This window comes from Trichomycterus rosablanca, chromosome 2 (genome assembly GCF_030014385.1).
Source record: "Trichomycterus rosablanca isolate fTriRos1 chromosome 2, fTriRos1.hap1, whole genome shotgun sequence".
In the NCBI taxonomy this organism is placed as follows: domain Eukaryota; kingdom Metazoa; phylum Chordata; class Actinopteri; order Siluriformes; family Trichomycteridae; genus Trichomycterus; species Trichomycterus rosablanca.
In genome coordinates, this window is record NC_085989.1 from 59,078,372 (window position 1) to 59,104,801 (window position 26,430).

Sequence of the window (26,430 nt, forward strand, 5' to 3'; positions counted from 1 at the left end):
AAATCACAATCAGATCACAGTGTGCTCATGTGTGATTCATTTCATTCTCTTTGTTCTTATTATCCATGTTGTGGATTAATCGTGATCCTAAAATATTCAGCCACACAGATCTGATGAGGAACCATTCAGAATGAGAGGATATTAATGATTTTATCTTTTAAAATTAAAGAAGAATATTACAATTCAGGGGCAGTCGTAGCCTAGCGGTTAAGGTACTGGACTAGTAAGCAGAAGGTTGCTGGTTCAAACCCTATCAGGTTGCAACTATTGGGCCCCTAAGCAAGGCCCTTAACCCTCAATTGCTCAGACTGTAATTCGCTTTGGATAAAAGCATCTGCTAAATGCTGAAAATGTAAATTCATTAGCAGCACATAAAGACTAAACTCATAACATTCTGATTCCACTCCAGATCCACTCTGAATTACAAACACACGATTTAAATGAGTGACTATTAAATAAATTATTAAAATAATAAACAATTTAGTAAATAATAAATATGTCTGAAATCTCACATTTGTACCCCTCTAGCACTGCCAGCCATCGTGCCACCTAGAAGTGCAGTAGCCACGCCAGCATTGCATGAGTTTCTTTTGAGTTATTCCACTTCTGACACCAGTTTGGTCTTCTGTTCAGAACAGCATGAATCCATCCAGTTACCATCATGATCTTCTCTAGGCTGGATTATTTATCAGGGTTTAATCTAGAGTTTGTTACAGGATGAACCACAACATTAACACAGTAAATAATTCATTATTTAAGACATACAGGCTTGGTGGTGATTAAATATAGTAACTTATAATGAAGAGCACCGCGACCTTGATCAGGATTAGTAAAGATGAATGAATGAAGGTGGCGTTAATATCGGTTCTCACACTGCTGTCCGTTAGGGGCGCTAATAAACCTGAACGTTGTAGATCAAAGCCCTCAGTTCAAACAACAGGAAGAAGAAGAAGAAGCTGAAGCAGCTGATGTGTTTGTACTAAAGTGAATCGTCTGTAAGTAAAATAGTGATTTATTTGTAAACTAAATAAATACATTCTAATTAATAAGAAAACTAGAGTTAATGATAATATAATCCCACTGTTAGGATTTGAGGAGCTTCTCATTTAACCACACAAACTATTAGCTGCTTCGCTAACTGTTAGCATCACACATGATTCAGTACTGAAGAACCGATTCATTTAAACCGATCCTGCAAATCGGAACTGATTCGGTTTATTCATTATTAAACGTTAACATTTTTATAAAAAATGCGTCAAGTTCTTTTAGCTTTGTTTACATGTTGTTTATCCGTTTATCAGGTCTTTAATAATGCAGTCAGCAGAAGAGAGACACGTCGCTCCTGTAGATCTACAACATGAAGGATTCCAGATAAAAATAATAAAGAAGGAGGAAGATGATGATGGAAGTTACTTCTGTAAGTAAATATGAAACAATATGACACTTTTCCACCAGATAGTATGGTACAGTGCAGTATAGTGTGATACAGTATGGTACAGTACAGTGAGGTATAGTATAGTGTGATACAGTATAATAATAATAATAATAAATTTTATTTTATAAGCGCCTTTCATGAAACCCAAGGACACTTTACAATTCAAATCAAACAAAGGATAAAATTTAAAGTTCGTATAGTAACAGACAGTAACAGTCAGACAAGAGGTACACCACAAAAGTACACCAGATAAAACAAGATAAAATAAAAGTAAAATAAAATAGTATAAAAGTAAATAGATAAGAACAAAATAGCTTATTGGCTTGAAGTTTGAAACGCAATTTCAAACAGGTATGTTTTTAAGTATCTCTTAAAAGTGGTTACTGATGTGCACGTACGGAGATACAGAGGGGTTGAGTTCCATAACTTTGGACCAACAACACTGAATGCTCTTTCACCATACGTGCGTAGTTTGACAGTTGGAACTGAGAGCAAGTGAGCATCAGCTGACCGGAGGGAGCGATTGGGACAGTATCTGGACAGCAGAACTGATAGATATTCAGGTGCCAAACCATGCAAGCATTTAAAAACCAATAGCAGAATCTTGTACTGAATGCGATAATGAACCGGAAGCCAGTGCAATTCTTTTAACTTTGGGGTTATGTGTTTGAATGATCTGGTGCGTGTGAGAACTCTTGCTGCTGCATTCTGAACATACTGGAGCTTTTTTAGACTCTTGGTAGGGAGCCCAATAAGAACCGAGTTGCAGTAGTCAAGTCTAGAAGTAATAAAAGCGTGTATTAGAGTTTCAGCAACAGTGGTAGGAAGAGATGAACGCAGTCTGGCTATATTTTTCAGATGAAAGAAAGCAGTTTTTGTTATGTTATTGATGTGGGCCTCCAACGAGAGTGTGCAGTCTATAATGACACCGAGGTCGCGAACCTGGGCTACAGAGGACTGGATGAAGCCTGGAATAGATATTGAGGGCTGACTGATTTTTTTGAAAGTGGAAGGGGATGCAATGAGGATAGCTTCTGATTTATTATTATTTAATTTGAGAAAGTTATTAGCCATCCATTTCCTGATATCTTCCAAGCAGCTGACCAAGGAGTTAGGAGGCAATGTTTCCGAAGGCTTTGTGCAGATGTAAATTTGTGTGTCGTCCGCATAGCAGTGGAACCGAAGTCCGCATTGCCGGATAATATCACCAAGTGGAAGCAAATAAATTATAAACAGGAGTGGGCCCAGAACTGAGCCCTGGGGGACACAATAAGAAACAAATGAAGTGCTAGATCTAAAATTACCCAAGGATACAAACTGCGGTAATTGTTAAGGTCATCAGGGGCAAGACCTGGCTTCTTCAAGATTGGTGTAATGGATGACAATTTTAAACCTGAAGGAACAGAACCTGTGGTGAGAGAACTATTAATAATATTGACGATTAAATGACAGAGTGATGTCTGACATGCTTTAACTAGGGGGGTGGGCAATGGGTCAAGAACACATGTAGTTGATCTGGCATCCTTAATAAGCTTAGTTACAAATGTGTCATCAACAAGATAGAAGGAGGATAGAAAGTTTGTAACTGTTAGGTAAGACCCTAGAGGTTCTGACGCATTTCCAGACTTGAATTCTGAGTTAATGTTTATTATCTTATCGTTAAAAAACACTAAGAAGTCATTACAAAGAGTAAGTGAAGGGGTCAAAGGAAAGCTATTTGCAGGCTGGAGAAGTTTGTTTATTATGGAAAATAAAGCTCTTGGATTACTTTGACAGTTGGTGATGCTTAAAGAATGAAAGTCTGTCTTTGCTTTGTTAAGAGCAGTTTTATACATTAGGATGTGGTCTTTGTAGGCAACTGCGTGTACTGTCAGCTTAGTTTTCCTGTAGAGGTGCTCAAGCTGACGGCCTTTTGCCTTCATTAACCTAAGCTCAGGAGTAAACCATGGGGCAGGGTGACGAAAGCTCATAACCCGTGTTTTTGAAGGGGCATGCAAGTCCAAGGCATCTGAGACAATGCTGTTGTAATGGTTAACCAGAGCCTGAGGAGATGATACAGACTGTGGAGATGGTGATTGTTCGAGAGTACTCATAAAAGCAGAAGGACTAACATTTCTAAAATTTCTAAAAGTAATGCTACGTGGATTTAGATTTCTTTTAGAGTGACGAGACAGTGGTAGTTCAAATAGAACTGCTCCATGATCAGAAATATGTAAATCAACAATGTGCAGATTAGAAGGAGAAACACATGGAGTGGTACAAACAAGGTCAAGAATATGACCCTTATTATGGGTGGCAGAGGTAACATGTTGGGTGAGATCAAAACACTGTAACAAGTTAAGAAAATCAGCAGAATTAGCACATTTAGTACAGTCGATATGAATATTGAAGTCACCAAGCACTAACAGTGAGGGGGAAAAGGGAGAGAGTGAAGCTAGTATTTCAGAAAATTCAGACAAAAATTCATTCACAGTATTCGACTTAGGCGGACGATAAACCAGTAAGACCAGTGTAGGCTTTGACCCAGCAATTTTAAAAGCAATAGATTCAAATGATGATGAATGAACAGGTACAGAATGAATCTTATAGGTAGAACGATAGATCACAGCAAGTCCACCTCCCCGACCAGTAATACGCGGTTTATCAATATACTGAAAGCCAGGAGGCGTGGCTTCATTCAGTGCCATGTATTCATTTGGCTGCTGCCAAATTTCAGTCATCAGAAGCAAGTCAATGTTGTTATCCGTGATGACTTCGGCTATGAAAGCTGCTTTATTATTAAGGGAGCGAATATTAAATAAAATGAATTTTGTGGGTATATCTGAGGAAGAGTCATATAAGAGAGACAATTCAGAGAGGCGAGGGACTTTTAGCAGTAGTGAATGATCCACTGAGCGCTGTGTCATCAAACGACGGCGATGGTTTCGGCTAAAAATGCGAGGAATAGTTCCAGTGTCAGCTGCAGGATAGTCCAGGGTTGATGCAGTGTGACGAGAGCCACGATGTAGATATCGTGGACGGCGAGCTATGCCCAAGCTTAAGTAGTTTTGGAATACTGCAGGAGGAAGCCTGTAGTTTCTGCTGTTCAGTTTTAATTTCCGAAGTTCATCAACAGTATAAGAGATGGTCATTTTAAATGACTGAAAAGCCTTGGTGTCACAGTTAAAACAGTGATGAGTTTCACTGATAGACACCAGCAACCAGACAACAGTTACAACAGCAAGCACTTTACTAACGCTCATTCTAATACACTACTGACACACAGCCACATTATAAATCACCACGTTAGCCTACAAATCACAACCACGAGAATACATCATGATAAAGTAGTTCTCATCCACTTACCAAGACGTACCAAACGCGTTAACTCTACAACATACGAGGGAGTAGAAACTTACTCGTTTGGAGCAGGTCAATGCCAGGTGGAATGCGAAATGGGAGAGCTCGTGTTAGGCTGGAATCAGTCTATGTGTAGCATTAGTAGTGCAGCAGACAGCAAGCCGACAGTAACAATTATCCAGAGCAGATCTTGCAATTTTACAGTAGCAGCGACAACTAATATTAAAACTAAAAAACAATACCAAAAATAAAATACTTAAAACTAACTAGTAAAGTAACTAAAATAAATTAAATTTAAAAAAACTCCGGAGCAAAGCGGCAGCCAAACGCGCACAGCGTACTTGCAACCCGGAAGCACAGACCTAATAGACCTAACCTAACATAATTATAGTACCAGTGTACCAGTATGGTACAGTACAGTGTGGTACAGTATGGTGTGGTACAGTACAGTATGGTACAGTACAGTATGGTACAGTACAGTGTGGTACAGTACAGTACAGTATGGTACAGTACAGTATGGTACAGTACATTATGGTACAGTACAGTGTGGTACAGTACAGTGTGGTACAGTACAGTATGGTACAGTACAGTGTGGTACAGTATGGTGTGGTACAGTACAGTGTGGTACAGTACAGTATGGTACAGTACAGTGTGGTACAGTACAGTACAGTATGGTACAGTACAGTATGGTACAGTACATTATGGTACAGTACAGTATGGTACAGTACAGTGTGGTACAGTACAGTACAGTATGGTACAGTACAGTATGGTACAGTACATTATGGTACAGTACAGTGTGGTACAGTACAGTGTGGTACAGTACAGTATGGTACAGTACAGTGTGGTACAGTATGGTGTGGTACAGTACAGTGTGGTACAGTACAGTATGGTACAGTACAGTGTGGTACAGTACAGTATGGTACAGTACAGTGTGGTACAGTACAGTATGGTACAGTACAGTGTGGTACAGTACAGTATGGTACAGTACAGTGTGGTACAGTACAGTGTGGTACAGTACAGTGTGGTACAGTACAGTATGGTACAGTACAGTGTGGTACAGTTCAGTATGGTACAGTACAGTATGGTACAGTACAGTATGGTACAGTACAGTGTGGTACAGTACAGTATGGTACAGTACAGTGTGGTACAGTTCAGTATGGTACAGTACAGTATGGTACAGTACAGTATGGTACAGTACAGTGTGGTACAGTACAGTATGGTACAGTACAGTATGGTACAGTACAGTGTGGTACAGTACAGTGTGGTACAGTACAGTATGGTACAGTACAGTATGGTACAGTACAGTGTGGTACAGTACAGTATGGTACAGTACAGTATGGTACAGTACAGTATGGTACAGTACAGTGTGGTACAGTACAGTGTGGTACAGTTCAGTATGGTACAGTACAGTATGGTACAGTACAGTATGGTACAGTACAGTGTGGTACAGTACAGTATGGTACAGTACAGTATGGTACAGTACAGTGTGGTACAGTACAGTATGGTACAGTACAGTATGGTACAGTACAGTGTGGTACAGTACAGTGTGGTACAGTACAGTGTGGTACAGTACAGTATGGTACAGTACAGTGTGGTACAGTACAGTGTGGTACAGTTCAGTATGGTACAGTACAGTATGGTACAGTACAGTGTGGTACAGTACAGTATGGTTAGTATTGGAGTCACTAATCAGTAGAAATAATAAGAGAATGTGGATAGTGGGATTAGAACCTGTACTGTACTGTCCTGTGCTGATACACTCGAGTCTGGATTTGAGTTTTAAATCTTAAACCAAACCCACAACCTTCAGTTTCCTCCAGCTGTTGAGTTTCTTCTTCACATATTGATGGAATTTCAGGTGGAGGATCTTTAATCCCTGTGGACCAACAGTGTGGAGGTTTCCAGATGAAGCCTGTGAAGAAGGAAGAACCTGAAGATAAAGATGAACTCAGTAAGATATTTTTTCTTGACACACAATAACATTTTTCATTTAGTATTTGTTAGAACATCAAGTTCTTTTCAAAGAAAATCTTGCTGCTCAGATCTTGTGTTTTGCTGAATATGAGAAAAGCAGTCCTGAAAATCTTAATTCCCCACTGGGAAGTACTCATCACACACAGACAGTCAGAGTAAAGCTTCCAGTTTATTCTATGAAACGGGCTGGTATGTATAGCTGGTGTAGTACATGAGAAATGTGAGCCTATTTCTAAACTTGGTTACATTGTAATGGTTGGGCATAAACAAAACTATTTATGAGGATAGCAGGGTCCAAATGAAGAATACATAGTATGATTCGCAGAATCGGAATTACGGAGGAGAGGATCAAGGCCTCCGAACAGATTCGTGAACCATTAACCAAGAGTCTTTAGAAAGGACTGGAACAAAAACAGAGTCCTTCATACGTTGAATAATATTGGAAATACTTTGATGATAATCAGGCATTAAAAAACAGCATGAGGTATTAGAGTGGGAGAAGTGGTACATTTGCAGGGAGAGAGCACGTGCGGTGTTACCCTATATCTTTTCAAATGTGGGCTTTTTAAACAGACTCTAAAGGAGTCATTACCCGTGGTTTCATTAATATAGGAAGAGGGTTTAAGCTCTCCTCTGCTTATCCACAAAGCAGGGATGACAATAAGGAAAGTTATCAAGTTATCATTCCAGGGAGTATATAAGGTTAAAAAATCAAAAAAAAAATGAAGTCCAGATAAAAAATAAAGATACAGATAAAACAATCTAAAAATAAAAGAATATACTGTATGTGTGTAGACTGTGTAGGTGAATGTGTTATGTGTATGTACTAAATATGAAATAAATAAAAAAAAAAACTCAGTATTCTTGTCCCTGGTCTCAACAGCGTGCGCAGAACGTCCCGCAGGCTGTGTGGGGGCACTAAGGTGCCGAAGAGTCTTTTGGGCACCACTTGAGACATGCGGCATGTATCCATTGTGGCTGTGAATCAGTCAAGACCCCAGTCAGCAGGGGGTCCAAAAGCAGCTTCTCCAACCTTCCTAGGATTTAGAAACTTCACCAACACTAAATCACCAGGCTGATATGGGTGTGTTGGGTTATCTGATGGAATAGGCAGAGAGACAGAAACGTTAGAGACACCAACGCTGCATAATCAGGTCTGCATGTCCAGGTCACCTGCAGAAAAAACTTTGTTAGTTACTTAGTTTGATAGTTAGTTAAACTAAACTAAAAGAGGGTCTTATCCCTCAATTGCTCAGACTGTTTACTGTAACTGTAGTGTAAGTCGCTTAAGATAAAAGCGTCTGCTAAATGCTAAAAATGTAAACATAAATATTGCTGCCACTACCAGTACTACCACTACCACCACTAGTAATAATACTACTATTAATTTTCAGGGGTGCCAGTAATGTCCACCACAACTGTAGATGTCATTTAAGTACGGCAACTCATCATGTTACTCAGTAGTGTGTTTGGCCCCCATGTGCCTGTATGCACTCCCAGCAACATCTGGGCTTCTGATGAGTGCCTTCGTTGTTCAGGAACTGCCTACACACTCTGGCCGCATGAGGCCGGGCATTATCCTGGACCTGGAGGAACCCAGGACCCACTGCACCAGCATAAGGTCTGACAATGGCTCTAAGGATTTTATCTTGGTACCCAACAGCATTCAGGGTACCATTGGCTATCACATGGAGGTTTGTGTGACCCCCTGCTTTGTAGGGTTGTGGCAGTGCTCCTCCTGTTCCTCCTCGCACAAAGGAGCAGATACCGGTCCTGCTGCTGGGTTGATGCCCATCTACGTCCCTGTTCTGCTCTTCTTGTGTAACAGCTTGTGTCCTGGTATAAATCACAGTGAAACATAAACACCTTTATGACGGTTGGGGGTCTGATGTAGAGTCATGTTGTAAGTGTGAGTGTTTGTACTGAGTTGATCACTTTTATGTAAGTAGAAAATTAATAATGCAGGATGAATTACGTTATAGGACTTTAGCATCGGATCTCAGTTTAACATTTACTAACAATCTTTATTATTTATAATGTTATAAATGTATTTTATTATTTATATTGTTATAAATGTATTTTATTATTTATAATGTTATAAATGTATTTTATTATTTATAATGTTATAAATGTATTTTATTATTTTCTGCTTCAGAACTGAACAAGGATTTCTCCTGCTCCTCGTGTCCACGTTTCTCTACAACCCAAAATCACATCAAGAGCTGCAACCATGATAAATATGATGATGCGCTGGTGAAGATTAAGACTGAACATGAGGATCTGACGCCCACCAGAAGCTCCAGTAATCAGCAAACGTCCTCTGGTACTGTCAGCATTAACACCTCTCTCAGTCCCACACAGGAAGAAGGAAACGTCTGCTCACAGTGTGGGAAGAGCTTCAGGTTCAAGAATGATCTCAAAAAACACCAGCGCATTCACACTGGAGAGAAACCGTATCAGTGCTCACAGTGTGGGAAGTGCTTCAGGTTCCAGAGTGATCTCAGAATACACCAGCGCATTCACACTGGAGAGAAACCGTATCAGTGCTCACAGTGTGGGAAGAGCTTTAGGTTCCAGAGTGATCTCAGAATACACCAGCGCATTCACACTGGAGAGAAACCGTATCAGTGCTCACAGTGTGGGAAGAGTTTTAATCGGCAGAGTGGTCTCAAAAATCACCAGCGTATTCACACTGGAGAGAAACCGTATCAGTGCTCACAGTGTGGAAAGAGTTTTAATTATCAGAGTAATCTCAAAACCCACCAGCGCATTCACACTGGAGAGAAACTGTATAAGTGCTCACAGTGTGGGAGGAGTTTTAACAGTCAGAGTCATTTTAAAGTACACCAGCGCATTCACACCGGAGAGAAGCCGTATCAGTGCTCACAGTGTGGGAAGAGTTTCAGTACTCAAGGTTATCTCAAAATACACCAGCGCATTCACACTGGAGAGAAACCGTATCAGTGCTCACAGTGTGGAAAGAGTTTTAATTATCAGAGTAATCTCAAAACCCACCAGCGCATTCACACTGGAGAGAAACTGTACAAGTGCTCACAGTGTGGAAAGATTTTTAATAAACAGATTCATTTCAAAAATCACCAGCGCATTCACACTGGAGAGAAATTGAGAGGGGCGCAGCTTGTGTCTGAATAGGCATACTTTTGGGAAGTAAGAGGAAAAGGAGGAGAATGAAGAGGAGATGACGAAGGTCTAAAGAACGAAGTTTGAGGAAGTGTGATAGAGACAAAAGGATGCTGGTGGTTATAGAAGATACAGGATGAGGGGATCAACCAGAAGGGGTCATTTCAATTACCAAAAAGGTGTGAGGAGACCGGTTAAGGGGAGCAACTGTCATCTGGTTTCTCTCAGTGTGTCGTCATATGAACTGATGCTGCTCCTTTTCTTTTCTTTCATTAATTTTTGCATTAAATATACAATAGTAATGTCGCAGGTTTATAGTGATTTCATATGATTGTAGTGGTAATAAATTAATGTGATATTTTTTATTTCCAATAAAGAATTATTTGATGTCTTTCAAATATGTTAATGATTTTTTATCACTTCTCTATAAATGTGGCTACAAAATAGTTATTTTTTATTATTATTTTCACTTCAAGTTATTGTGGGAAGATTTTTGGAAATCACACAATTTTAGAAACTCACCACCAACCTCCAGCATTCACGCACCAGAAAAAGTCATCTCCAGCCTGGTGTCAGTCTCTTTTCCTATCCACCCGAGCTTGAGGAATCAAGTCGAGACTGCCGTGCCAACAATGCTGCTCCTGCCGGATGTGACGGTAACCTGGCATGTTTGCACCAAGAATGTCAAGAACTCACTACAGACTTTATCACAGACTGAACTGAATAATGAAAAACTCACATTATTATTGCTATTGTTAGGATTTTCGGAACATAAAAAAACGTAAATTCAATGTGAGAAGTTGTACGGCATTTCCCCACGTGGCTCTTTGTCTGGTAGGTGCATTCAAAATGGCGCCTACCGTGATCCCTTGTTAGGGACCCTCCAGATGTCTGCCGTAGGGGGGGGAGGGGCGGAGCCCTGGGCTTTTTTAGCACATTTCATTGGCTCCACCAGCAGTGAAGGAGGAGGAGCCTAGCTTAGTTTAAAAAAACCGCGCGCTCAGACGCACGGGGTCTTTTTGGCTGGCGATCATCTTGATTGCAGGAGAAAAGGAACGCCGATCGGCTTAGCTCTGACATATATTCACAGATCATTTCTTTCACTTAATAAAGTGTTTTTGAAGAGTACTTTCTGGATTCTCCGACTGCTTCTTCAGAGCCTCTCGACAAAAAGATTCGTCGTAACACTAGTTATAACTTTTAGTTTAATTACTTTTGTGTTTGTATGATTTGTGTAAATCCTATTTATTCGAATTATTCTCCAGGCCACCCAAGAAGGATGTTGTAGAAACAAGGAGGTGGTTTGAATGTTATGGCTGATCGGTGTATATGCATTACTGTGTTGTCACCCCAGTGAAGTATAAGCTCTCTGGGAAAGGAACTTTAGAGAGCTCACTCTGATAGGAGGATAAAATAGCAGCTGTGTGTAAATCACTTTTAACATCAGCTGGTTGCCAACACATGTTTTGCTTTAGAGTAAAAACACATCTGGTGGCTGTGTGAAACCCAAAGTGATAAATATAAGTGTTTCTGTATGTGTTTTGTTTGTTCTCACTTAAGAGACAGTCCAAAAACTATTTGTCCAGATAGTTTGGTATCTCATTCATATTAACTGTATTCCATGCTGTGGTATTTTGAGGTGCTTCTATTAATTCTGCTTGTGTGCATATTCTCAGTTTCTCTAGTGCATGACGATGTTGCTAAAACCCTAGACTGTACATCTGTCTCGCGTGTGTAATCATCTGTAGGTGAAATGTTTATGTTTAATTAAACTTTAACTATTAGCTACATTCTTATTAATAATTAAACCAAAGTTAATAATAAAACATCACTGTGAGGATTTGAGGAGCTTTAACGTCTCATTTAAACACACAGGCTGCTAGCTGCTCCGCTAACTGTTAGCATCACATATGATTCAGTACTGATGAACCGATTCATTTAAACGGATCCTACAAATGAATCAATTGATCGGAACTTATGTGGTTTAAACGTTAACCTTTGAGCTTTGTTTACATGTTGTTTATCCATCCATTTATCAGATGTTTAGTGATGCAGTCAGCAGAAGAGAGACACGTCGCTCCTGTAGCTCTATAGTGTGGTACAGTACAGTATGGTACAGTACAGTGTGGTACAGTACAGTGTGGTACAGTACAGTGAGGTACAGTACAGTATGGTACAGTACAGTGTGGTACAGTACAGTGAGGTACTGTACAGTATGGTACAGTACAGTATGAAAAAAGTTTTAATCATAAATGTCATCTCAAAAGTACACCAGCACATTCACACTGGAGAAAAACCATATCAGTGTTCACAGTGTGGGAAGAGTTTTAATAAACAGAGTTGTCTTGAAAGACACCAGCGCATTCACACTATAGAGAAACCACATCAGTGCTTGCGGTGTGGGAAGAGTTTTAAACAACCGGCTACTCTCAAAACTCACCAGCGCATTCACACTGGGAGGAAACCGCATCAGTGCTCACAGTGTGGAAAAAGTTTTAATAAACAGAGTTGTCTCAAAATACACCATCGCATTCACACTGGAGAGAAACCACATCAGTGCCTACAGTGTGGGAGGAGTTTTAACCGACAGAATTCTCTCAATATCCGCCAGCACATTCACACTGGATAAAAAAATTTATCAGTCTTAAAAAGCACCAGTTCGGGGCAGTTGGGTGGTGCACTGGCAAAACACGATAGCATACCAGTACCTCCCTTACCAACTCACACTCAGGAGTTCTCAGGAATCTGGAAAGAGTTTTACTGGACAGTGTTACGTGCTATGGCACCTGTGTGCTTTCGTGTGTCTCTTCCCTGTGCTCCAGTTTGCCATGGCTGTTTTCCCACTGGTGGACTAAGTACTACTTGGAAGACCAATCTGGAGGACTGACATCAGTGGAAGCTTCGGTTTTAAAACCCTGCCGAGGCAAGATGGAGGTAGTGGCTGACACCACTCAGGACTGTTTGGATGCTGGGGTTCTTTCTTTTGAGATCATGCTAGCTGCAATATACAGTGTATCACAAAAGTGATTACACCCCTCACATTTCTGCAGATATTTAAGTATATCTTTTCATGGGACAACACTGACAAAATGACACTTTGACACAATGAAAAGTAGTCTGTGTGCAGCTTATATAACAGTGTAAATTTATTCTTCCCTCAAAATAACTCAATATACAGCCATTAATGTCTAAACCACCGGCAACAAAAGTGAGTACACCCTTAAGAGACTACACCCCTAAATGTCCAAATTGAGCACTGCTTGTCATTTTCCCTCCAAAATGTCATGTGATTTGTTAGTGTTACTAGGTCTCAGGTGTGCATAGGGAGCAGGTGTGTTCAATTTAGTAGTACAGCTCTCACACTCTCTCATACTGGTCACTGAAAGTTCCAACATGGCACCTCATGGCAAAGAACTCTCAGAGGATCTTAAAAGACGAATTGTTGCGCTACATGAAGATGGCCAAGGCTACAAGAAGATTGCCAACACCCTGAAACTGAGCTGCAGCACAGTGGCCAAGATCATCCAGCGTTTTAAAAGAGCAGGGTCCACTCAGAACAGACCTCGCGTTGGTCTTCCAAAGAAGCTGAGTGCACGTGCTCAGCGTCACATCCAACTGCTGTCTTTGAAAGATAGGCGCAGGAGTGCTGTCAGCATTGCTGCAGAGATTGAAAAGGTGGGGGGTCAGCCTGTCAGTGCTCAGACCATACGCCGCACACTACATCAAATTGGTCTGCATGGCTGTCACCCCAGAAGGAAGCCTCTTCTGAAGTCTCTACACAAGAAAGCCTGCAAACAGTTTGCTGAAGACATGTCAACAAAGGACATGGATTACTGGAACCATGTCCTATGGTCTGATGAGACCAAGATTAATTTGTTTGGTTCAGATGGTCTCAAGCAAGTGTGGCGGCAATCAGGTGAGGAGTACAAAGATAAGTGTGTCATGCCTACAGTCAAGCATGGTGGTGGGAATGCCATGGTCTGGGGCTGCATGAGTGCAGCAGGTGTTGGGGAGTTACATTTCATTGAGGGACACATGAACTCCAATATGTACTGTGAAATACTGAAGCAGAGCATGATCCCCTCCCTCCGGAAACTGGGTCGCAGGGCAGTGTTCCAGCATGATAATGACCCCAAACACACCTCTAAGACGACCACTGCTTTATTGAAGAGGCTGAGGGTAAAGGTGATGGACTGGCCAAGCATGTCTCCAGACCTAAACCCAATAGAACATCTTTGGGGCATCCTCAAGCGGAAGGTGGAGGAGCGCAAAGTCTCGAATATCCGCCAGCTCCGTGATGTCGTCATGGAGGAGTGGAAAAGCATTCCAGTGGCAACCTGTGAAGCTCTGGTAAACTCCATGCCCAGGAGAGTTAAGGCAGTTCTGGGAAATAATGGTGGCCACACAAAATATTGACACTTCAGGAACTTTCACTAAGGGGTGTACTCACTTTTGTTGCCGGTGGTTTAGACATTAATGGCTGTATATTGAGTTATTTTGAGGGAAGAATAAATTTACACTGTTATATAAGCTGCACACAGACTACTTTTCATTGTGTCAAAGTGTCATTTTGTCAGTGTTGTCCCATGAAAAGATATACTTAAATATCTGCAGAAATGTGAGGGGTGTACTCACTTTTGTGATACACTGTAACTGTCCTCTCTTCTACATTTGTTATGTGTCTGTTGTTGTTTTTTTAAAGAGACAGTTAACTGATAGTCTGTTTGATATCAGTGTGAGGTTCATATAATGATTTTTAGACCAACCCTTAGGGCAACAGGCAGGTTAGTTTGGGAACAGTTTCTACATTTCCAACACATAGGAAGGTCTTGGTTAGACGCGCCCGCCCTCTTGCCTCTATGTGCCTCTATGTGCAAGAGGGCGGGCGCTGCTAATGTATTTTTTTTGTTCTTTTAGACTCTCTTGTAGGGATGTAACGATACACTCTACCCACGATGCGATGCGATTCAGGATACGATTTTTCCCAGATTTTTTTAAAACTGAAAGAAGACAAATTATGACAATTATGACAAATTATGATAAGTTTCCTTTTATTATTTCTAATAAAATCCTGTATTTGTTATTATCTTTTATTTATCTAAATAATAAATGTCCTTTTATTTCTGAGGTAGGTACAAACTATGGAAAACCATTTTGAATTAAGCCCAATTTGGCTGAAAAACTTGCTTTCTGGGGTTATATAAAAACCCCTGCTGATCCAATTTTGGATTATTTTGATTGTGAGTCTGTTGTAATTTGTCACCCTATGACAGGAAGCAGTTTCTGCACAGGTAGTGATTTATACGGTCTTACAGGATGAAATATTTATAACTTCAATAGCTTTTAAAATATGCATCAAATTGCTCCAAAACAAGTTGTATTTTATCAAGTGTAACCCACATTACATACTACAACTCTTATACTGACACTTTTACCCTTTATTACATAATAAAATATATTCATAACTTCAATAGCAAATAGTGTCAGTGACGTCATCAAGGCGAGGCGTATATCGCCAGCACCCTCTGCTGTTTAAAGTGAATATCGATTCATTTAACATGTCAAATCGATTTGAATGGTGGAATTTTTGAATCGGTTATTAACTGTATTGTGGAGAATCGTTACATCCCTACTCTCTCTCCACCACACTTTCCACACCTGCCTCATGGTTGCGACTCCAGTTCCCTAGACGTAGCTGAGGGTCGTAACATATGGGGGCTCGTCCGGGATGGATGCTGTTGTTTGTCTGGTTTAGGGTTAGGTTGTATAGATTTGGTTTTGTTTGTTTCTTTTGTTGGTGCCGTCCAGAGCTGTTGTCCCTAGGGAAGCACCAAATTTGGGTTTTTGTGGGAGTTTTTTTTGTTGTTGTTGAATTTGTAACTTGCTTGTGGAATTGTCCCTTTTGGTACGTTTTTTTTTTACTACAATACATGTGATGGTTCATCACAGTTTGGAGTCTCTTGTTGTTCTTGTAGCTCTCTCTCCACCACACCTTCCACACCTGCCTCATGATTGTGACTCCAGTTCCCTAGACGTAGCTGAGGGTCGTAAAATATGGGGGCTCGTCCAGAATCGATGTTGTTGTTTGTTTGGCTGGTGTAGTAAAGTGGGTGTTGGACAGAATGGTTGTTGGTAGTTTAACAGTACGGCTTCTTCATTGTTTCATCTGCAACAGTTTTTGAGTAGTCCTAGCCTTGACCCGCTAGAACTATGTAAGAAAGATGAATTACTTACAATAGCTGCCCACTTCAGTATCCCGGTAACAAGACAGCTGGTACAGAGAGGAATTAAGAAAATAGTGGCTGGTAGGTTGATGGAGTTCTCACAACTCCTGTAGATATGATGACACAGGGTGTTCAGCAGGAGCTGTTTTCTCCAGGTGGAGAAGAAGATGAAGGAGTATGTGAGCATACTGGTCCAGTTGATCCGGAGGTCAAGGCGACATTATCATTAGGGCCAGCTGTAGCCTAGTGGTTAAGATACTGGCCCAGTGATCAGAAGGTTGCTGGTTCAAGCCCCACCATTGCCAGGTTGCTGCTGTTGGGTCCTTGAGCAAGGCCCTTAACCCTCAATTGCTCAGACTGTATACTGTAATTGTTCTGCAAGTCGCTTTGGATAAAGGCGTCTGCTAAATGCTGAAAATGTAAATTACCTCGGTATCACCGAGCTCTGCTGGGTCTCGAGACGAGATTCTTTTAAAAGTGCTTCTGAGCCAAATAACATCTTTTATTTAATAAAGATTAAATGTTGATGATTTGTTTGAATTTGTTGTAGCATTTTTCATTGCCATTAACAGTTCTATATTAGGCACCCAGGTGGCGCAGCAGGATATTTCGCTAGCACACCAGCACAGAGTTTCTGAACGCCCTGGTTCGAAACTCGGTGTTGCCACCAGTCGGCTGGGCGCCATCTAGCAGGCATAATCGGCAGTGCCTGCAGCAGATATTAATTGGCCACCGTAGCTGCAGGGTGGGGGCCGGACTAGGTGTGAGTGGGTGGGTCTTCATACGCTGTGTAAGGACCCTGATTGGTGGAAGAGACGCCTGTGCAGAAAGCAAGGGTGAGAAGAGGAGGGCTGTACACGTGTCGGAGGAGGCATGTACAGCGACGTGCTCTCCTCGGATGCAATCTGGTATCTCTCAGCAGTGAAAGACAAAATTGAGTCGCTAAATCAGGAGGAAAATGGGGGGGAAATGTTATATATATTATTTGTGAAACTGATACAAACGTGTAACTTTATCCTTACTGTCCCTCATTTTAACACAAGGAAAGTTAATTTATTCTTAAAGTCAAATATAAACGCTGTTGTAGTTTCCCCTCCTAAAGTACTTTATAAAAGTTAAGAAATTATAAGTTTATTCTTAGATTATCACTTTAACAAAAAAGAGGGGGGAAAAAAACTAGTGTGTGTGATTCGGGCGGCACGGTGGCTCGGTGGGTAGCACTGTCGCCTCACAGCAAGAAGGTCCTGGGTTCGATCCCCAGGTGGGGCGGTCCGGGTTCTTTCTGTGTGGAGTTTGCATGTTCTCCCCGTATCTGCGTGGGTTTCCTCCGGGTGCTCCGGTTTCCACCCACAGTCCAAAGTGAGGTAAATTGGAGATACTAAATTGTCCATGACTGTGTTTGATATAACCTTGTGAACTGATGAATCTTGTGTAATGAGTAACTACCGTTCCTGTCATGAATGTAACCAAAGTGTAAAACATGACATTAAAATCCTAATAAACAAACAAATCCAACAAATGAGTGAAAATTCTATAGAACCATTTCTTGCTTCTTGAGTGAATCCTGTACAGACCAAGAATTGAATCGAGCAGATCCACTCTACCCATATGCTTCTTATATACATCAACAATTTTAGGGCATTTCATGTGTTCCTTTTGTTTCTTCTTCCTGCACCACCTTCTTACTCTCCTTACAGGTTCTGATCCATCCAAGTCTGAGAGCAATGGTTCCACTAGATCCAATGTCTGGAGTGATTTGGTTGTGAATCTCCTGCCGTGTGTACAGTTCAAAGTTGTATGAGAACCCGCTCACTCCAGCAAGCACATAGAGTTTGGAACAGATTTGTTTATCAACTGGAAAACATTTTCAAACATTGCTGCCTAATGCTTTTAAGCACTGGTCGTACCCTGAAAATGTATCATTTATCATGTCCCTGCTCATGTTTAAGATGTAAGTTCAGTTCCTTGAGAGGCAGAAGAACCACAGTCAGCTGGGTAAAACATCAGTCCATATTTCAGAGACATTCACTTATACACTCACTCACTTATACACTCACTCACTCACTCACTAACACAGAGCCACCTGACGGCAGAGCCTGTGGGTTCATTTAGAAAAAATAACTAAACTAACAACATGATTAGAGAATCATTACAATTACTGTTATGTTAATAAAAACTCTCAGTGACCACTTTGGGAATGCGTTAGTTTATTTGGTACAAGATGACACGTCACAGTTAGGTGTTGATAAAAGCAAAACACTTCCCACAGTATGAGCAGTAAAATGTTTTTTTTTTTTTTTCTAGTGTGAATGCGCTGGTGTATTTTGGGATTACCCAGTATATTAAAACTCTCCCCACACTCTAAGCACTGAACAGTTTCTCTTGTAAATCTTTTATTTTTCTCTTTATCTGGTCGTATCCAATAATCTGGTCATATTTCACCTCTACAGCTGCAGACTGAGGAGGGCTGTAAGTAACACACACCCTCTCAGACACATACACAGCCTGTTTTTTTCATTTCAGGTACAAGGTAGGTTCATATAGGGATCTGTATCATACACCGAGAGTCACTCACTGTTTCTGTACAGGCACCATCAACCAGCCAGAAGAGACCATAAGTGCAGCAGGTATGAGAAATAACTTCGACCCTCATCGCCTACCCAGAATTCCATTGGAAGGAGAGTCGCCGGAGAGGCGAAGCGCTGACGGGAACTCGGTATAAACACGATGGAACTGTGAAGGACTGCTTAATCACACACACACACACACCTAAACCTAAACCTTCTCCCAGACCTAAACCTTCTCCCACACCGAGCACTGATACGGTTTCTCTCCGGTGTGAATGCGCTGGTGGGTTTTCAGATTACCCTGATGATTCTGATGAACTCTTCCCAGACTGAAAACACTGATATGGTTTCTCACCAGTGTGAATGCGCTGGTGTTTTTTAGATTACACTGTTGGGTAAAACTTTTGGACCTTAAAACCTTTAAAAAATGAAAGACTGTTTTTATTTGTTTTTCATGTTTTATTATAAAAAGGACGTGTTATACTTTTCCACACTAATATTGGTCAAGCTCAAGCACACATGCACCTCATATACACGGCGACGTCCAGCCTGTTACGTATTAGGTGGTAACAGGGTGGACATTCTGACATAAAATTAGCCATTAACTAGCGAGTGAGCAAAACCATGCTAGCATAAAAGTGAATTCAGACAAAGAATTCTCAGCTTTTTAGTGTGATTATTTTTAAAATGATCAAATCGTTTTGCTTTTTATCATATATCCCATAACATGGTGGACATGTGATGGTTGACCATATAAGACTTTTAAGATAAAATGTGGAAAAAACAACATTAAAATGAGGAGTTTAATAAGCCGCTCATCTTCCACAGTTGTTTTCCCTCCAGAAAGATCATGTGAGCTCCAGGAAATGATGTAAAACAGCTCTTTATTTTAAGAGACAGTAGTAAGAGATAACAGGGTGGACGGCAACTTGAGGGACGTGTGAAAAACTCTTATAATCAGCAATAACATCAAACTCATAAAGAAAATAAACTGTGTTTAAAATGTATTTACAATGATCAGTACTGGGGACACAAAAGGCACCGGATTAGAGGAATTACCCCGATGGTGGGGCTGAGAAAGGCATTGCCCCACACTGGTGATTTTTAGAGACTGATAAGGTTTCTTTCCAGTGTGAATGTGCTGGTGTATTTTGAGACTACCCTGTTGATTAAAACTCTTTCCACACTGTGAGCACTGATATGGTTTCTCCCCAGTGTGAATGCGCTGGTGTATTTTCAGATTGCTCTGTGTATTAAAACTCTTTTCACAGTGTGGGCACTGATACGGTTTCTCTCCAGTGTGAATGCGCTGGTGTATGTTGAGATGACCCTGTTGATTAAAACTCTTCCCACACTGAGAGCACTGATATGGTTTCTCTCCAGTGTGAATGCGCTGGTGTATCTTGAGATCACTCGGGAACCTGAAGCTCTTCCCACACTGTGAGCAGACGTTTCCTTCTTCCTGTGTGTGACTGAGAGAGGTGTTAATGCTGACAGTACCAGAGGACGTTTGCTGATTACTGGAGCTTCTGGTGGGCGTCAGATTCTCACGTTCAGTCTTAATCTTCACCAGCGCATCATATTTATCATGGTTGCAGCTCCTGATGTGATTGTGGAGGTGATTTTGGGTTGTAAAGGAACGTGGACACGAGGAGCAGGAGAAATCCTTGTTCAGTTCTGAAGCAGAAAATAATCAAATACATTTATAACATTATAAATAATAAACTACATTTATAACATTATAAATAATAAACTACATTTATAACATTATAAATAATAAAATACATTTATAACATTATAAATAATAAAGATTGTTAGTAAATGTTAAACTGAGATCCGATGCTAAAGTCCTGTAACGTGATTCATCCTGCATTCATCATTTCCTGTTCACACTGATCTGCATGAGCACAATACAAGCTTTCACTGTATGATGCTTCATCCCAGGTGCCTCTGATTCTATTCAATACAAATATCTTACTGAGTTCATCTTTATCTTCAGCTTCTTCCTTCTTCACAGGCTTCATCTGGAAACCTCCACACTGTTGGTCCTCTGGGGTGAGATGTTCCTCAGAGGTGACGTGTTCCACAGGGACTGAGGTTCCTTCATCTGAAATTCCATCATCAAAATCAATATGTGAAGAAGAAACTCAACAACTAGAGGAAACTGAAGGTTGTGGGTTTGGTTACCACAAATAAATACTACTTAGATTTAATCCAGACTGGAGTGTATCAACACTTCTCCACAGGACAGTTTGGTTGATAGACAGATTATGAAGATGTCCAAAAACTTTTGGTCACTTGTCCTTACTTCAACTGATGTGACCCATTCTAGCAATAGTTAACCACAGCACCTGTGTAAACAGGTTTTATGTCCCCACCAACCCCAGTACCATAACCATTTGGCTCTAGGCTATCCTCATAAATAATTGTCTTTAAGCCCAACCATTAAAATGTAACCAAGTTTAGAAATAGGCTCACATTTCTCATGTACTACACCAGCTATACATAACAGCCCGTTTCATAGAATAAACTGGAAGTTTTACTCTGACTGTCTGTGTGTGATGAGTACTTCCCAGTGTGGAATTAAGATTTTCAGGACCGCTTTTCTCATATTCAGTAAATGACACTGGAGTAGAAGATCTGAGCAGCAAGAATCATCTTTAAAAAGAACCTGGTGTTCTAACAAATGGTGGAGAATGCGGGCATTTTTTAATTTGTCGATTTAATGCATAAATTTGGCATCACTATTTCCTTTACATTTACATTTTCTGCATTTAGCAGACACTCTTATCCAGAGCCACTTACAGAAGTGCTTCCATAGTAAACATTTCATTTCTCAAGTCAAGTTTTAGTAAACAACAGTCCAAGAACACAAATCTGCTGAAACCTGTTAGAACCAAAGTGTTTTTTTTTTTTTATGGCTTTAATTCTGAGGCTTGTGTTTTCTTTGATTCAGACGATCATCCACAGTCACAGGATGTACAGTGCTCTTATGCTCTTTCTTCTTTTGCTATCCCTGAACTCCTGTCCTCAGTTACTATTTCGTTGTTGGTCACCCACAAGAACAAGGCCTTATTCTGTGTAATCCTTACCAAGCACATCTGAAGACACGGGAGCCTGTCTGCTGATAAGGAGAACGAAATACAACCTTTCGTCTTATCATTGTTAGCTTAGGGCATCATTGATCCCACTGTTTCTGCCCAGTTTTAAAGGCAGATGTAGTCCTAATACTTACATCTACCTGTATATCTGCCTCTTACCAATGGTAAACAGTCGTTGACACACAACCTATATTTGCTTTTACCTTTAAAAAATCCCGAATGCCACAAGGATTCATTGATAGTCCAGCAATTTTCTCTGCTGTGGTCAGACATGCTTTTGAAGTCCTTCTCTCACCTGTGGGCTCTACACTTATCACCTATGCTGACGACCTGCTGGTTGCTGCCAAAGATGAAGACACCTGCCACCGAGAGCATTCCTACTTCTCCTTCAAGAGCTAGCACTAAGTGGATTTAAGGTATCACTGCACAAACTACAGTATCAAAAAGACTCTGTTCAATATCTTGGCTTTACTCTCAACAAAGGCTGTAGAAGTCTCTACAATGCAAGAACGACTTATCAGCAACATCCCTAAGCTAAAGACTGTACGTGCAATGCTCAGTTTTCTGGGACTGGTGAATTACTTTAAGCAGTGAGTTCCTGATGCACATTCTACGTGATGGATGCTTCTCTACTGATCTTTCTGCCAAGGTAGAGTGGACTAGGGGAAGAAACGGCAGCATCCCAGGTTTTTAAGTCAGCTCTCTGCTGTGCTCCAGCTCTGGGATTGCCCAGGTATGATTTCCCTTACCATTTCTATGTATCGAAATATAACTCATCTGCTTCTGTTGTGTTGGCATAAGAACATGGTGGACCAGGTTTGAGACCTGTGACATATCTATCCAAAGTCTTGGATAAAGTGATCCAGGGAATGCCAGCCTGTCTCAGGGCTACTGCGGCTTGTGCTACGGTGGTACAGGACTCACAGGAAATAGTTCTATCCTACCCACTCATTCTGCACACACCATATCAGGTGATTCATATTTTCCAAAACATATGAACACAACATATGACTGCACAACGTAGATCAGGCTATGAAGTTATTCTGTGTAGCACAGAAAATCTTACCATTAAACTGCTGTCCTCTGCCACTTCTCCTGCTCAAATGCTTCAGGACCCCCTGCTCCAGACCCTGACCACAACTGTTTGGCTATTATTCATGAATCTACTAGTATTAGGCCAGAATTGTCATCTACTCCTCTGCAATAGGGAATACACATCTTTGTGGATGGTTCATGTTTTAATGGCTATTGCCTCACTGACCCCATGCTGTTTTTAGTGCCTGATTATCATCAAAATATTTCCGATAATATTTAACATATGAAGGACTGTTCCAGTCCTTGCTGGTGAGTCTTGGTAAAAATGGTTCACTAATCTGTTTGGAGGCTCACTTGATGTTCTAACAATGGTACAGGTTCTAATCCCACTATCCACATTCTCTTATTAGTTTTACTGATTAGTGACCCCAATACTAACCACACTGTACTGTACCATACTGTCTGGTGGAAGAGTGTCATATTGCTCCACATTTACTTACAAAAGTAACTTTCATCTTCTTCCTCCTTTTTTATTAGTTTCTGGAATCCTTCATTTTGTGGATCCATGGGGGCGACGTGTCCCTCTTCTGATGAAATCATTATTAAAAATCTGATAGACAGACAGACAGACATATAAACATAAAGATAGATAGATCAATAGATAGATCGATAGATAGATTATTTTACTCCTCATTAAGGGGAAATTCTTTCAGACTGTTTTAACTGCCTATTTTTTATGCTGTGAGGATGTAAACAGGGTGAAAATGTTGAAACTATTGTGGGACTGAGCAGCATCAGGCAGAAAAAGTTTGATGGAGTTTTGTGGCCCAAAGTTAAATTATTAAGTCGAATTTAAAACTGGTTCAATCAAAGATTTCCAAAATACATGAATCAGCCTAAACATAAGAAATGTGTTTTTGTAACTTGGAAGAAATCACAGATTCTTACGTTTGGATTAATGACAAATTACAGAATCTGTTTACAGAAGTTTAGTTCAGACCTTTCTGACTGCGGTAAAGTTGGTTTCTTATTCGCATATTCGGATTTCTTTCTTTAATAGCTTTTGAACAGTGTGTGCTATAGGCTTAATAATAGCAAATGATTGTTGTTGACATCCAAGACAAGCAGCTACAACTTTAATTTACTTCACAAATGTTTGTCTTCTGAAATCCACACAGCATGTTGTGTTCTACAGTACATGCAGCCGTGAGCACAGTGAGTGCTGAGGGGCCGTCTACAGATTACAATACACAGTAAAAACACAAGTGTAGCTCAAATATGACTTACTAAACCTCTTATCCTGGTGATTTTAACATCTGCAGGCCTGTAATAAAAGACTCTTGTGAAAATTCCAATCTTGTTGGTAATATATTGCTTCAAAACAATATGTATTTAATTCCAACCCCTTATGCTACACCACATATATTGCTTATCTTTTATTTGGTCTTTTCATCAAATGACAGTGTTGCTCCATAATAAGCAGTATAAGAACATCTGCCTTCTACACAACTGGTAGCTTTAACATGAGCTGAATTCTGGTGGTACATTTATTTCTGTGAATTTATTTGAAAAGCTTTTGAATTGCTCTAAAACAAACTGTGTTTTATAAAAATACTCATTTACATACTACAACTCTTATATTGACTGTCATCTTTTATAACAAATTGTATTAAATAATTTAAATAACTTTTAAACGAGTTGTATTTTAACAAGTGTAACCCACATTACATACTACAACTCTTATACTGACACTTTTACCCTTTATTACATAATAAAAACATATTTTTATTTAATAACTTCAATAGCTTTTAAAGTATTCATCATATTAATAACTTCAATAGCTTTTTAAGTATTCATCATATTATTAACTTCCATAGCTTTTAAAATATTCATCAAATTGCTCCAAAACAAGTTGTATTTTATCAAGTGTAACCCACATTACATACTACAACTCTTATACTGACACTGTCACCCTTTATTACATAATAAAAACTGATTTTTATTTTATAACTTCAATAGCTTTTAAAGTATTCGTCGTATTGCTCCAGAATTGCATACTACAACTCTTATACTGACACTCACTGTCGAATGACAGTGACAGTATAAGAGTTGTAGTATGTAATGTCAAGCCGTAGCCTAGTGGTTAAGGCACAGGACTACTAATCCAAAGGTTGCTGGTTCAAGCCCCACCACTGCTAGGTTGCTGCTGTTGGGCCCTTGAGCAAGGCCCTTAACCCTCAGTTGCTCAGACTATATACTGTAACTGTAATGTAAGGCGCTTTGGATAAAGGTGTCTGCTAAATGCTGAAAATGTAACTGTAATGTTGGTTACACTTGATAAAATACAACTTGTTTTACAGCAATATGACGAAAACTTTAAAACCTATTGAAATTATTTCATAAAACTCAGTTTTTACTATGTAGTAAAGGGTGACAGTGTTAATATAGCAGGTGTAGTTTGTCTTCTGGCTTACAATTGAAGTTCAACTTGTGGAGCGTTTTGAAAAACTGTTTGGAAGGTATTGATTTTTTTATTATTAAATTCTGTCAGCTTAATAAGGCAGATATTAAGATGCCAGTTTAAGAGGTAATGTTTGTCATGTTGGTTCCATTTGATTCACTTATTTTTCCGAACACTTATTCAAAAGCCACTGAAACGATTTCATTTTACAAAACCTCACAACAATAAACTAATAACATGTAGTCTGAGAGGTGTACATATTGTGTAAAGCCTGTCTATTTATTCTATCATAATTCTAAGTGATGAGCTGTTAAAAAGCTATTAAAAGTATTTCCTAAAACAATAATAAATGTATTTAGTGCTCAGACCCCTGTGATCTCTATCTGCTGCTGTTTCTGTGTTTAGATTCTCTGAGCTCTCACAGCGGTTACAGCTCACAGTGAAAGTAATGATGTATTGTTTACATGTTTAAGCATCTATTACTGTAGTAAACTGAGATGTAGTTGATTGTCTTGATTACCAACAGTGAGCAGTTACACAGATGAGCCTTTTTGGATTCATCTTTTAAAAGCTGTGGAATTAAGAAATCCGAATATGCGAATATAAAACCAACTTTACAGCAGAACCTTTCTGATGTTAAATCTAGTTTACCATCCACTCCCAATAACAACAGTGCTGTACTAATACTTTTAACTTTAACTATAAACCTGTCAAACAAACCCCCCCCCCCCCCCCCCAATCTCACTCCAAGCAAACTTGAGAGCCCTGATTAAATACATATTTTACTTACAGATGAGGCTCTACAGTATAAACACAGCAGCTTCTTGTTCTTCTGATGATGTTTAATGGCGGTTGGCAGAACAACTTAAGACGCACCAGCGCCACCAACTGGACTGGAGTTGAACAGCAGCTCAGCAGTAATAAACCTCCATTAGCCCTGTATCTCTCAGGTAGCTTTAGAGAGGACTACAGTCAGTCCTAGACGTTCTTCCAAGCAGTTTCTCTATGTCATCATGCTTCTCTAACTCTGTTCTTTCTTTCTTATACCTTTTGCAGTCTGTTCATTTGGGTTTGATTATTTCTTGTGCATTACAGTGTTTACAGACTGTATTGGAACATCAGAATCAGATTTATTCGCCAAGTATTTTTACAC

General features: G+C 40.0%; 1 protein-coding gene and 1 long non-coding RNA gene across 2 annotated transcripts; both read left to right on the forward strand.

Moving 5' to 3' along the window:
- The first annotated feature begins 944 nt into the window (after positions 1–944).
- Positions 945–6,719, forward strand: LOC134336232 (uncharacterized). Its single transcript, XR_010015700.1, has 3 exons — positions 945–995; positions 1,302–1,417; positions 6,633–6,719. It is a non-coding gene; the product is annotated as an uncharacterized LOC134336232 (long non-coding RNA).
- Positions 6,720–8,226: 1,507 nt separating this feature from the next.
- Positions 8,227–10,287, forward strand: LOC134302905 (zinc finger protein 239-like). The gene is made up of 2 exons (XM_062988160.1): positions 8,227–8,419; positions 9,111–10,287. Exons 1-2 carry the CDS (start codon positions 8,227–8,229, stop codon positions 9,899–9,901), a joined length of 984 nt encoding a protein of 327 aa, XP_062844230.1. The 3' UTR covers positions 9,902–10,287.
- Positions 10,288–26,430: the final 16,143 nt, after the last annotated feature.

Coding starts and splice junctions, on each gene's coding strand:
- LOC134302905 (XM_062988160.1), top strand. CDS start 8,227: ATGTGCCTGTATGCACTCCCAGCAACATCTGGGCTTCTGATGAGTGCC. Junction 8,420..9,110: donor GGTACCCAACAGCATTCAGG/GTACCATTGGCT, acceptor GTCCCACACAGG/AAGAAGGAAACGTCTGCTCA.